We start from the raw sequence: 13932 nt of genomic DNA, 5'->3' as shown, positions 1-13932 counted from the left end.
GGCTAAACACCCACTCTCATTTGTGTGCGAAGTCGTTTCCTCAATTAAATACTTTACCAATTTAACCAAACGAACGCAGAGCTTCTTGCGATTCTTAACATTGCTTGCACGATTTCGATCAACAACAGCAGGATTCTTAACACTGCTAGTTTTATAACTTTATGACTGCTGGCGATGTCAAAATCTGGCGGGTCGGAGGCAGTATTTCAACGCGTTTGATAGTAGGGTGGCATAGGTAACCATACGATATCAAATTATTGTGTGTATGCAGTCCTATTTTGCGAATTAAATAATTTTTTTAAACGCTGTAGGCAAATTTTTTAGAAAACATTACATAAGAAAAGAAGATAAATAGACGTCGTAACGCAAACGTAGGGTAAATATTAGTCTTATCACCCGAAAAACATTGCCATTACGCTAGTCATTTGATCATGTTTTTGTATTTCTTGACCTTTGAGATACCCGGATCTGTATCGGAATAAAATAACATTTTTAAAGACCCCTAAATATGGCAAAGCCTAAACTTGTTTGTTTTTTGGAAACTTTCAGCAGCTCCCCCGTTCCCCAAACGAAAATTCTGGCCTCGTGCCTTGTCTATTTCTTACCTTCTTTTGAAAAAAATGTGCCTAATTTTATCCAAAAAATGCTATCTCTCTTGCTATCTTACTTCGTAAGAATCGTATCGAAGACAATATATCTTTCTATGTTAGTAGCCTAAGTATTTCATTCTGGCAGGGGTCGGAAACATTAGAAGCCATAACAACTTAATCCTGACTAGCTAGAATGGAAAAAAATATCCATTTCTGTCTGGCTAGAATGTCAGGAATTATAGATAAACATCATTTCGTATCTTTTTACACAGAGGTAGTGCTTAGAAAAATACCCCTTCAAAGCTCCTTTGAATATCAGCACAAGCTGATTTCGATAAATCGCTGGTAAAAACTTTGCCGTTACATTGAAAGCATGCAACTTAATAATTCTCATTGGTTGAACTCAATCCTTTTCTGTTTTCCAACACTCGTTTCGTTTCTATCACGTCAAGTTTCCAAACAGTAGCCGTAGAAATCGCAAACGATGCCATTGCGACACTGAGCTTAAAATGTGCAATTAAAAAGTATTTCAAAGGGCGTAGAAAATAAGTGCTGGAAACTAGTGCATGTTCTCGTTCCAGTCTGTTGATTGGATTTTCGTTTCTCATACGTGTGACGAAAAGCGTCACGTTTACGCTTCAATGTTAAAAGAACTTAATCGTTTACTGCCTTTTAAATAAAATATGATTTTTGCGAAGGCAGATTTTCCGTAGACCAATTCTTTGTGTTTACATTCGTTATGCTCAAAATATAAACGCTAATATTAATCACTTAACGACTTTGTAACATAAAACTTAAATACTTTTTACCTTTTTAGTTTAAATCACGAATTTGTGGAGTGCGTAAGTTTAATTCAGGCCACTCCGGTACTTTTTAGGCTACGAGTAACTGATAGTTATAAGAATTTTTTTCCGAAATCACCTTTGGATTAGGGTTTATTATGCAGTACGAAAGAAGCGTAGGACGGCGTAATATTAATAAGGCAGCAAGAATGAGTAGAGTAAGAAGGCAATAAAATCTAACGCATTTGCAAGTTAGTTTAAACGGAAGCGCTTCACGTAAAGTAAAAACCAAAGCAGCGACGATAAAATGGCTTATAAAAAGCAATTCGAATAAGGACAGCGTTTTTGGAGTGGCATGAAAAAAGTTACACACTTTAAAAGTAAAAAAATATAAAAAAATGCTCCTTTAGTTTCACTACTGCATTTAGTATTTGAAAGGTAAGAAAATAAGAAGTTGAAAATGGTGACAACAATTAGCATTTCATAAAATATTTTTTTACACTGAGCGAATGTTTTTTTCGATATTTCTAAAAGAGTATTTAATAAATTACTAACTTTGTGAATCAGTCAAAAAGAATAGTGTAACACTTAACCGAACTTTAAATAAGGTACAAATTCAATTCACATAGTTGCTTAATATTGTGTTATTTAAAAGTTAATGCTTTTTATCTAGGTTTGTTGCCTAATCGTAATAGGCAGAAAGATTGTGCAAGTACGCGAAAAAGCGAGTGTTACTTCGCAATCTGTTCGATGGTGCTGCGCATTTTGATGGTTAACACCTCCACTTCCTAGGACTGCTCTCTATGGGCGACACTTTAACAGACTGAAAACAAACAAAAAATATTTTTTAAGGTGTGAATAGATAAGTAATCAAGTTAAATAGGTTTACCCTGAAACGAACAAATACAAAAATTATCAACTTAATAAGTGTTACAGGTTAACGAAAGACTGTTTCATTTTCACAACTATTGTTTATTTTTAATATGTTTCGTGCACATTTAAATAAAGTTTTTGTTTTTTTAAAACTCTCTACAAACTCTTATAAACAGATCTTTATAAAAAAAATGTGTACATTATACACCTGAACACTAAGTTAAACAATATATACTAGTAGGGAAAATACATTTTTATGTGTTAGGCCGACACCGGTACACATTTTATTGTTACATTTAAAAAAATCAGTTCCCCTTCTAAGATATTTTCTTGCTATTTAAAAATGGCCTACTGATGTCGCAGGCGAAACTTACTTCAAATTTCTTCTTAAGTGCTTTAGTAAAGGCAGGAGTTAATCCTTCTCCGGATGAAGTATTGTGCTTTACCATGGGAGTGCCACCAGGGCTTCTTATCATGTTGGTTTTCTTTAATCCCTTAAAATTAAAAAACGGTTTTGATAAAAACTGGAGCCAGATATACATAAATGTTGCTATGTTAGTTGAAAGATGAACACATATGTGTTTAACAACTGTGATCTAGCCCTTCTGAAGCTGCTTTTCAACCAATGATTAGGCTTTACACACCACATAGAACACCAAAAGCCAACACAGACTTACAGAAAACCAACCAGCCTACAGTAAGGTTCGAACTCTTGCTACCTTTCTGTTAGTTAGTAGGCAATGGCCTTTGGTATTGTTATGTTCTTTTAATTAGGATTATACAGTTGCCAGTTGCCACACATTTTTATAAAACAAACTCAAGAACATTTTAAGACTTTTCAAAAAAAATGTACAGATTGCTAAAGTCCTAAAATTCATTCACTCTTCATGTTATGAATAAAATTCAAAAAGAAAACCGTAGTAAAGCCATAATAAACACAAAAAAATAGTTCAAAAGTTGTTCAAGAGTGGGGTGCTATACACATATAATAATTTAGGCTACACAACAAACAAATTCAAGCTTTTCAATTACGCAAATCAATGTCAAGACTTAAAAATGGGGTGCTATACATATATAATAATTTAGGCTACACAACAAACAAATTCAAGCTTTTCAATTACGCAAATCAATTTCAAGACTTAAAAAATTAAAATACTTTGTGGCAACCCTGGGTCAGAAAAAAACCACTGCTAAAAAAATAGAGGAAGAATATCGTTAGTAACACTCGATGAGGCCATTAAGTTAAAAGGTTGTTATTGAATAATAGTATATAAAACAGGTGAATGAAAAGTAACATAATTTGAACAACCTTTAATTTTGATCCAACTACTTTTGGCGATTGACAGACTTTGTTGTCATCAGTTTTGACAGTTCTTTTCCGCAATTGGACATTTTGTAGATCCCTTAAAGTTACCATTTGCATTCTTGAACGTTGCTGTAAATAAACAATAAATTAACATTAACTGAATGGTGCTTAATTTATTTTAATGTTAATATTCCTAAAAGATAATAATGAACTTACTGGTGTTTCTTTTAGAACATCTTCACCTTCTGATGGCCGTTTAAGTTTTATACTCTTTAAATCCATGATTGATATTGCTCTGGCAGGCTGTGAAATATAAAACAATATATAAATATATATATATATATATATACATCGTCAGACAAATTCCTGTTTTTCAAATATATGAGGTCCAATTAAAAAAAATATAAAATTCTCAAGATAAGTCTTTTTTTCTCAAAACATTAAAACTAACAGTAGATATTATTCATCTAAACAAATACATATATATACATATATATATATATATATATATATATATATATATATGAAAAACAAAACAATGTATGACCAACTTTTACATGATTTTACAAGTTTCTCACTTTTGGTTTGGAAGTAGATGAAACCTTGCTTGACTGGAGTGGTCTTGAAGCAGTTTTAAAAGATAACGAAGGCGGGGCTGGGGGTGGTATGCCCATTACTGGTGGGGGTGGAATATTTATTGTGTTAAATGGAGGTGGGGGTGGAATCATGGCTGAAGTTGCTGGAGTAGTAACATTTGATGTTACAGAGTTGGTGTCTCTTCTTTTTTGTAGCCTTTTGACGTTCTTTGTCAGTTGAGCCACAGTGTTTTCGAGCAGTTCCAGTCGCTTTTCCAAGTTTTCCACATATTTAGAACTGGTGCTTTTTGGGTTGCGACGAAAAAGATTTGCAAACAACCCGACAACAGCTGAAGCTATTCTGTACAAAAGCCAGTGATTGTATGAAGGCTTGGGTGAATCACATTCGGGTGCTGTGATTAATCTGCAAAAGTATTAAAAACAAGTCTTTAGAAAAATTGTGTTAACTTGATCTAAAATGAGGTTCTACTGACCCAGTATTGCATTTCATGACAACTATTACTGAAATCTATTTGAAGGGCTGATTGCATTGCACTGCCTTTTCGCCGGAGATCTTTGGCGTGGAATGCTAGCCAAAAACCATGCCAGTGACATCATTTGGCGTGGAATAACTAGTGAATTTACCAAAACTAATTGTCGTGTTTGGCTTATATATTGTCCTATTTTGGCGAGGGATTTTAACCGAAAAAAACTTTGGCGTACCGGTATATCTTTGGCGGCCACAAATTATAGAATGCAGTCAGGTTTGAAGGTATGTAGCGAATCCGTTTTTTGTACACCTGGGATTTGATTTCAAAACTTTTTTTCAAATTTAGCTGTGTGAATTTTACCAATACAGGTATGCACATTGCACACAAGTTATAACTTTACAAAAATCCTTGGGTGTTTACCCACAGAACGCAGACTGAATTTATCCTTTTATAAAATCTAAATAGTTCTTTAAAGGCAGATTTACGAATACCTAACATACAAAATACATTTATGTATCATATTGTATTGCTAAAACTGAGTACTTTATTACCTGGAAATTGGTAACCTTCTGTTGTTGTGGCTTCTTGCAAATTTCTTATCGGATCTCCGCCGCTTCATTTTATTAAAATATTTCTCACTAATTATGTTCTAATAACTATTGTTCTTATTTTTCTACAACTACGGCTAATTGAAATAAGGCTCAGGTGACTACGAAACGAATAATTTGCTGCTTTATAAAGAAATGAACTACGGAAACAAGAAATTTAAATTTGCCGCTACGTCACACAGGGCAAAGGTCACATCGTGACGCAGTCGTCACGCTTTTTACCCGCGACTTTATTCACCAAATGGGAGGTTTACCTTTTCTCTCCTTTTTTTCTATAGTACAATAGCTTTGCATGAACTTGACTACAGTTTACTGTACGTACACACAATAGGACCCACACTTGCGGTATGTATGCTTATATAATCTGCTTAGAAATCTCAGGGTGTCCGTTCGGCGTCAGTTTCTTTCGAGTAAAGCCAGGACCCAGGAGCTCGAATCCAAGTCAATTCGGTAGAAGTCACTGTAGTTTTCGTCCACTATCAGTGCGACAAAGCGGCATAACACACCGTGTTGCATTTTATGTCCTGTGATCTCGGATTGGAGCCAATCTCCAATGTAGTATTAGTACCAGTCCTATACCAAAATTGACGTAGAATTTCGAAAGCAGCGATCCTTTTCAAAAAGGTAAATTTTTTTAACAATTGGTTAACAACTGGTGGTAGGTATATAGATAAACTTCTTAACGCCAGAGTAAATTTGGGCCCTATATCCTAAAAAAAGCTTTTGGACGTTTTAACTTCACACCTTGCTTGTATAGTAAGTATGGGTACGTAATTTAGTATCTAATCTCAAATCTTTTGGTACCGAATATGGCGCATCGTTATTGTATGTCAAGAATCGGACATCTATAGTTGTGTTATGTTTAAATGTCAACAAGTTTTCTTCCTAGGGAACAGCTATTCACGTGTGTCGTGTATATGCAGCGATTCTAAAGCATGTTTTACTGTCGGCCCCTATTTTGTTTCGTTGAAATAATATAGAAACTACTTTTTAAACATTAGAATTAAGCCACGGCATAAAAATCTGCCATTTAAATTAACATTTATACAAGCTGCAAACTGTGGACAAGCTGCTAAAATATTTATTTTATTATTAACCGAGTAAGAAGGGTGTATCTGGCTAACTAAGTGTAAATCAGTTTAAAATGTGTGCCAGGACACATTTAGACATACCCACGAAACTCCACGGATCCGTTGATCTATAGTTTGACAACTACTGACACATCTTAGTCAAACAACACTACACAAAAGTTAGGCTGGAAAGACTTGAAAATAAGAATTGTACATAGGAGGTATAAAACGCGGTACAAACCATCTAGTTCAGCGGTTCTCAACCAGTGGGCCATGGCTCACTGGTGGGCCATAACAACATCTGAGGTGGGCCACAGACCAATTTAAAAACGCTAGATTTAGTTTCATTTGTGTCATTATATTTAATTCTACCGGAAATGGCTTAGGGAGGAATTAAAAAGGAATGTAAATTTATTGTTCGGCCACAAGTATCTCGCTAATGCACGGTTGAATAAATAATCTTGTTTGAAATATGTTCTGCTGTGTTTTGTTCTAAACCTATTTTAAAGCTTTTTCTTTCATACAAATTCTATTGGGCTACAGAAATTTTTTGCAACGTAAATGGACCAAGAAAGAAAAAAGGTTGAGAGCCACTGATTTAGTGGTAAGCGAATAGAAAATTAAAATTCTTAGATGGCAGCCAGGCAACTCATAATAACGCCAGGCCTGGATTTGGAACAATCTTAACGTATAGTTTCACCATCAGACACTTTGGCTCCTGTTTTTGCGTTGATTTTTGTGCGCCGCGAAATGTAGGTCACTCGAAAACTTACAAGTCAGGCAGACAACAAAGCGTTCGAACCAGCAACAGGGCATAAAGACAAAAGTACGCACCTTGGCCGCAACAGCCAGCCAAAAACGCTGCAAATCTTATTGTTGCGGCAGTCTTTCATCAGGAACCGAAAGCGCTCAAATGTGAGAAACGTGCAGGTCTTTTCCGCACGGCAAAAGTCTATCAGCTTGGGCGTGCTAGTCCTACAGGTTTCGCCGCAGTCGTGGTAGAACCTGTCGGCAATTGGACGTAGACCATTTCGGTTAGTTGTTTTTCTGTATGGCCGAAGCCAGCAATTAAACTAAGTAGCGGGTGTGTACGTTTTGTTTTTCCCTTCGTTTTATTCATTTAAAACCTATCTGTTGTTTTGTTCATTAAAAGCATTTTCCCGTAAATTAAAAAGAGGTCCATTAGGCCAGTGTTCTTCAACCTTTTTAACAAGCGACCCCATTTTGAATAAAATAAAATCAGAATTTACATTGCGACCCGATTTTGTGTCAGATACGAATTAAAAATATTTAATGTTGGAACAAAGTAGGCTAACACAAGAGAATATGCGTAAATTATACACAATTCCAGAGAAATGTGGATACATATGTCCAAACGATTGCCCGTAGAAACTTTTAGTTAACATATAAACTTGAGTTTAACAAACGAACGAACACGAGATGAGCGGATGAAAGTTCTTTTACTTTAACATTTTCTCCTGTGTGAAATATACTGTTGTTGTCAACCTTTTTCTCACCCCCTTTTCATGCGTTATGTTAGTACTAAATTATTAGTAATCTACTTTGCAGATTGATATTTTAATGAATACAATTAGGTATGCAATCATAATAAATAACAGAGCGCACACAGAGCGCATTGTGACTTATAATAAGGAATAGCTTTCAACAATACCTGCCCTGCTCCTATTGTGAAGTCTCTCGGCTTCTAACTTGCATATGTTTCACCCTTAATGTTAATTAAGGTTGTCCGATATGAGATCGGATTCGATCCGATAGCCGATGTGGGTTGTATTATTTCAAAACTCGTTCGATTTTCGGATAGCAACAATAGGGTGTATCTTTATAGCTAAATAGTTCGAGTAATTTCAAAACCATCGGCGGTAGGTTATAGCCAGTCGATCACTGCTCCGCTGACGCGTATATTAAGAAGTAAAACTCATAGATAAAAACATGAGTAAAAACAGGATCAGATGTTTTGTTTAAAAGGAAAATATATTTCGCCAAGTGGCATAATCAGTTCCTTAATTCGAATGAGATTCATTCTTTTTACTCATGTTTTTAACTATGAGTTTTACTTGTTAATTTTCGGATAGCATCGGTGCCATTCCGATACCAACTTAATTTGTGTATTACAGCCATGTTTTACAATTTAACGTACAGTTTTCTACACTGAAAGCTAAAAGTTTAAGAAATGCTACATCAAAGTTAAAAATAAATAGACTTTTAACGCAATAAATAGGTTTTTTCAAAGCGGATCCAGGCCTAACACGCTGAAAATCTTTTGTCATTTCATCAATTCGGCTAATTCACCTTGTTGGACCATAGTAAGACGTCATTTGGTGTCGGATCGGTTATCGCGGTATTTATTTTTGTCCCAAATATGGGGTATCGGAATCGAAATAAAATTTTAAGCAACGGACACCTCTAAAGTCAGTTAAGAAACACCCTTTTGCTTTAAGTTAAGCTTAATTGACGGGCGTCCAAACCGCAATTAACAAAACAATTCGATGTAGGCGATGCGTTGCTTGCCTTAAGTTTGTTACACCAGGTAGGCTATCTATCTTCAAAATTCGTAATTTTGTCTACAGGTGAAAAAAGTTACCTGTAGAGTTCATTTGCTAAGCGTGATTAAATACCGTATATTATCCGTAGTGTTTTTTTACGCTTTTATGTGTAAACAAACTCTTATGGGTGAATAAACGTGGTCACATTAGGGTTGGACGATATATTATCCAAAGTTGCAAGTTCTCCTGAGAAACAGATTTGCGATTTAAATGTGTTAAAGGCGAAAGATTTCCAATGTAAAACTATAACGCAGTGTTTCTTAACCTATTTTACTTGGGGGCGCACATAGAGACATTGGAAAACCCGCGAGCGCGAAATTTTTTAGGTAATCTGAGTTTCTCTTAAATTGCTTGCCATTTTTTATTCTGTAGACTAACGGGACAAATGGAAACCAACCACCAATAAATTACTAAATTGGTGTGATGCATGTAACCCATCTTCACTTTTGTATCAATGTGGTATATTTAGACTATTTAGGCAAAGAAAAAAAATTTTTTCCAGGGACAAACCCCGGGAAATAACCGAGTTAAACTTCCCTGGGACACCACATGATTCCATCACACATTTGCTGGTTGGCTGAACGTTAAAACCGCTCTTATTTTAAGCGCGCGACTGCTGGAAACAAACTTGGCTGACTTACAGTTAAGCATGTGACCAACGCACATATGCTATTTAAATTGCACCACGCTTCGTTTTCTTGAAACAATAAACACGCGATTCTTTTGTGGAGCCGAAAGATGTTTGCAAGTTGGCTAACATCTTGTTTGCTTTGTGAATATGCTTGGCCTTGGGCAATTTTAACACTTCTGTTAAAAGTAAAAACACTCAAAAAAGCGACACGTACAAGTTTGTTTTCCGCACGTTTGACACATACACAACAAATTTTACTTCTTACCCCGTTTGTTGAGAACAACTGGGTTTTGACCTACAATCTATTAATTCAATGGGATTTACAAAATAACTGTACCCACGATGAGGCCCTCACCAGTCAAACATTACTTTTACCAAACAGTTTATCATGATGTGTTGTTGTATGATTGTATTAGGATGTATCTGATTTTCTGATTAACTTAAGCGACCCATTCGTTTGTTCTCACGTATTGTATAGCTTTCATTTTAAAAAGAATGGTTCATTAGGCAGAAATTATTTAGCCAATAGTTTATTGGTTATGTCTTGTTTGGAAGGGGGGTCTCAAGGTTTTGTTAATAAATTCTAAACCAGGGGAGTCCGACCTGCGGCCTGCGGACCACATAAGGCACGCCAAATTAAGATTTTGGCTAGCTAAACTTGAAACATTTGTATACTAGTTAGTACGGCACCAACTTTATTTCTTGCTATACGTTTGTTAGACGTTTGCCTTATGTTAAAAGTGGTAGAACAACCGATGTTCAGACGATCTTGATATGCTTGTTGTTATTCTGATTTAATCTTGCGATGCGGGTGTTTAAACAAATTTTTGAGTTTTTGCGCGGTTGTTATCAATATTGCGTGCAAATGTCTTAAAAAGTTTGTTTTTGCGATTTTGTCTTATGCAATTTATGTCGAGCTTCGCGTGAATTTCTTTCTGTTTTTAGCGATTTACCCGTTTAGGTGATTTTAAGCACTGAGCAATTATATTTTACGCGCTTAATACGTCACGTATCGTGTACATTGGAAGTTCAATCTATTTAAACCAAATACAGGCAATATTTTGCGTTGACGCGACTTAACAGAATTTTATCGTCATAGTTGCGTAGAAGTTTGATCGAGAACAACAGGTGTTCTTAAGATTTATTGTTTTACACTTTAACATTATGACGTAACTTTGTGACGTCATTCCTAAAAAAATATTCTCCAAAGCAAATTTCGCCCTTACTTAAAAAGGCTGTGCGCCTATAGGGTCTAAATATAAAACTTTGATAACTAAATGAGATCTGACTAAGAATACAATAAATTTCAGTTACAGAAGGGTAAGCGGTTGCAAGAGATAACAGGTACTGTTTTTTGTTTTTGTTTTTTTGTTTACTGTACAGATAGCAACAGCGATAGCAGTTAAGTAATAAGAGCGAGTGTGTATATGTACAAGCAAACACAAGAAAAACGGGTAAAACTCATAATTAAAAACATGAGTAAAAACAGGATCAGACGTTTTGTTTAAAGGAAAATCGCACTACAGGCTGTAGTGCTTTTCATTGCGTTTTTAGTCTATTATAATGTTTTAATATTTTATTGTTTACTTTTATTGGTTTGTTGATGGCTGCGCTCTGATTTTATTTATTTGTACTCTTACAGGAACTGATGATGCCACTTTGGCGAAACATATTTTCCTTTAAACAAAACGTCTGATCCTGTTTTTAGTTTTTACTTGTTAATATACGCGTCAGCGGAGCAGTGATCGACTGGCTAAAACCTGCCGCCGATGGTTTTCGATTCTATAAAGATACACCCTATTCAAGAAAAACGGATATCTTATGACATGCCAACCGAGCATTATGGTATTTAAAGGGTTGAACAAACCGGTTATAGCTATCTGTATATACACATTTAATTGCATCCAATAGCGTTCGAAAACAAATTAAAGATTGGTTAAGATATTGATCAAACCGTTGCACACTCGGAATTCACAAGCCTATTTACAAATATTTGCGATGGATGTATATTTGTTTTGCCAACTTGTCCGCTACACAAAACTTAGGGATCGTAGGACCACTGTTTAAATAAAAAACACTTTTCATAATGAATAATAAATTGGGGCAACTTAATTACAAATAATGGAATAATACAGTGGTTCTTCACCTTTGGCAACCTGTCGAACCCCTATGTTATTCTGCAAGCTTTCGTCGAACCCCAAATTTTCGCTCAGTATTCGTTTCTCCCTTCTAGCAGCTGAAACTGGGCATACACAAATTAAAAACTTGCATATACAATAGGTTAAAATTGGCCAAACTTTCTATTTATAACGTTACTTGACACCTTCGCGCATAAAAGAGATTCGAAATTAGCTTGAAATAGCAGCATTTATGCTTCAGAGGACGTTCTCGCCGAACCCTTGAAACAGCTTCGTCGAACCCCAAGGGTTCGATCGAACCCTGGTTAAGAACCACTGGAGTAATAGGTATCATAAAATATATAGGTCAAATATATGATCAGCAATTTACAATGGGTATTATTTTAATTTCGCTGCATCAATCGTCTAGAAGTCAATTTATTTTAGACCATTTTGTCTGTCCCTTCATTGGCCAATTGTTAGATCTGCTAGTAATCTTTAAAATAGTAGTCCACGGAGTTTAAAACACCAAGATAAATATTTGCCTAAATTATTAAACAAGTTTGGAGATATTTTGGCCATAAATGGGTCCAAATGAGAAAGGGATGTATTCTTTTTTCTTAGATAACCGACGGTGCTATTCAAGTACCCGTTAACACGTTCATTGTCACTGGAAATGTTGGTATTCTTCATAGACAGTTGGACCAGGTCTTTAATAAAAAGTTTCAGGTCCTGTGCGTTGTTCTCGTCCACTACCTCGTCCAGAAGTTTCCTTCAAAACAAACACGTTTCAAAGTTTTATTTACTCTTAAAATGATAGATATTCCACCAATCTAATAATTAATTCTAAGCCTTCTTGTTGGTGGAAATTAGGTATATTCCACTTAGAATATTTATTTGTCATAAATGTAACAAAAATGGTCAACACAGACTTAGCGGTTTTCTTTAGTGGAAAGCCATTAATATTTTCTTTAGTGGAAACCCATTATTTTGTGTTATTCAACAAATGTTATAAACCTCATACCAAACCTACAGTATCAATGCGCTTAACATACATGCAATTATATTTCCAAATTAAGTTGTGAAAACAACTCAAAGCATGCATATGTTATTGTTTTGTCATTCGACATTTCTATTAGATATGCATCCATTTACTGAAGTGAGTTTTGTAAGAAATACTTACTCGTTTCTGTTCCAACCAAGAGAAAACGCCAGTTTGCTGCTGCTTATCCATCTGACAACAGTGTTCAACAATAGCACGAGAATTTTTCGCGGCTTCTTTAACCTTGGCGCAAATTCAACTGGGATGGCAAGTCCGTCAATGCTTACTATCAAACAAATGTTCCCAAGCGAAGATTTGTCTGTGTGCTGACGTGCCCCACAGTAGACACTCAAGCGATTGCCCGGGGTGATTTTGTTCAGTATTGTCTCAATATATGCCATGTCGGATCTCTTTGAGTATTTCCAGTCACCTATTTTCGAGTCAGTGTGATGTAACCCATTCTCGTCTTAGTCTGATACTTTTATTGCACCTTGGAAATACAAAAAAATATTTCACGAGTTTTTTGGTTTCTAGGAATAAACCACAGGAAATCCCCTGGTACGTTTTCCCTGGGAAACATATTGCAGCACCACACAGGCTCGTATGCTTGGCTGCGCTTTTCAAATGCACTGTTGCACAATGCACTGTTTTGTGACTGCGAATAAGACTATAGTGTTACATATTTTCCCCACACCAACGTCTGCGCTGTATACAAAGGCGCTATAAAACAAATCACATGCAAGGTTATGCGATGTTGTTACTTTAAGTAATCTACTGAAACGCGCATGTCTCGAACGAACTGGTGTATAACTGAAATAAAGTCAATCGTTTGAATTGTTAACAAATAACTTTTATCTGTTCAGTTGGGAAAACGGTTATCTTAGAACAGTGCTTCCCCATCCTGTATTCGCGACCTTCAAGAGGGTCGTAAGGGCCTGTCTTAGGGGCAACTATTATTTGTTAAAGAAAATATTGAGAAGAAAAATACAAAGAATATAAAACTAATTATAAAGAGACAATAATTTATTCTGTATCGACTTTGGATGTGCTTCGATTGTAACTGGAGAAGGAGATTACCACTGCCGTGTCTTCTTAGAATCCTGGGCGATACACACTCATTCTAACACCATGAACGTTAAGCAAGATACATTTCTTGCACCTTCCTATCAATTTTTGTGCAGTAGCGGCCATTAGAAGGCTGCAGCCGGTTTTCACGTTTTCACGTTATTCGCGCCTTGTTTTCTTTTTTCGCCTCGTTTTGCCACCTTGTTTTTTCGTCGTTT

At 35.7% G+C, this 13932-nt stretch overlaps 1 protein-coding gene and 1 long non-coding RNA gene across 3 annotated transcripts in view; one reads left to right on the top strand and one right to left on the bottom strand.

Moving 5' to 3' along the window:
- LOC146145451 (uncharacterized) overlaps positions 1–13932 on the top strand; it is a 119721-nt gene that overhangs the window by 101148 nt on the left and 4641 nt on the right. The window lies entirely within an intron of this gene.
- Positions 1504–5333, bottom strand: LOC146145452 (uncharacterized). Of its 2 annotated transcripts, none has more exons than XM_083390205.1 (6): positions 5169–5333; positions 4130–4550; positions 3768–3854; positions 3552–3680; positions 2620–2739; positions 1504–2195 (listed from the first exon to the last, which is right to left on the bottom strand). In XM_083390205.1, exons 1-6 carry the CDS (start codon positions 5234–5236, stop codon positions 2145–2147), a joined length of 876 nt encoding a protein of 291 aa, XP_083246331.1. In that variant the 5' UTR covers positions 5237–5333; the 3' UTR covers positions 1504–2144. The 2 variants fall into 2 exon arrangements, with proteins under 2 accessions (XP_083246331.1, XP_083246330.1); XM_083390204.1 differs by having other exon boundaries at positions 3555–3680.

The sequence above is a fragment of the Ascidiella aspersa genome, chromosome 5, assembly GCF_963924565.1.
Source record: "Ascidiella aspersa chromosome 5, kaAscAspe10.2, whole genome shotgun sequence".
NCBI lineage: Eukaryota > Metazoa > Chordata > Ascidiacea > Phlebobranchia > Ascidiidae > Ascidiella > Ascidiella aspersa.
The sequence above is the reverse complement of the archived record's forward strand: the minus strand, read 5'-3'. Positions and strand labels throughout refer to the sequence as shown.

Bases quoted from the DNA above. Each gene is read 5' to 3' on its own strand.
- LOC146145452 (XM_083390205.1), bottom strand. From the start codon at position 5,236: ATGAAGCGGCGGAGATCCGATAAGAAATTTGCAAGAAGCCACAACAAC. The intron at 3,855-4,129 runs GTGAGAAACTTG...TATATTTCACAG, and splicing joins CATCTACTTCCAAACCAAAA to CCTGCCAGAGCAATATCAAT. The intron at 2,740-3,551 runs GTTCAAATTATG...TTTAATTTTAAG, and splicing joins TTGGATCAAAATTAAAGGTT to GGATTAAAGAAAACCAACAT.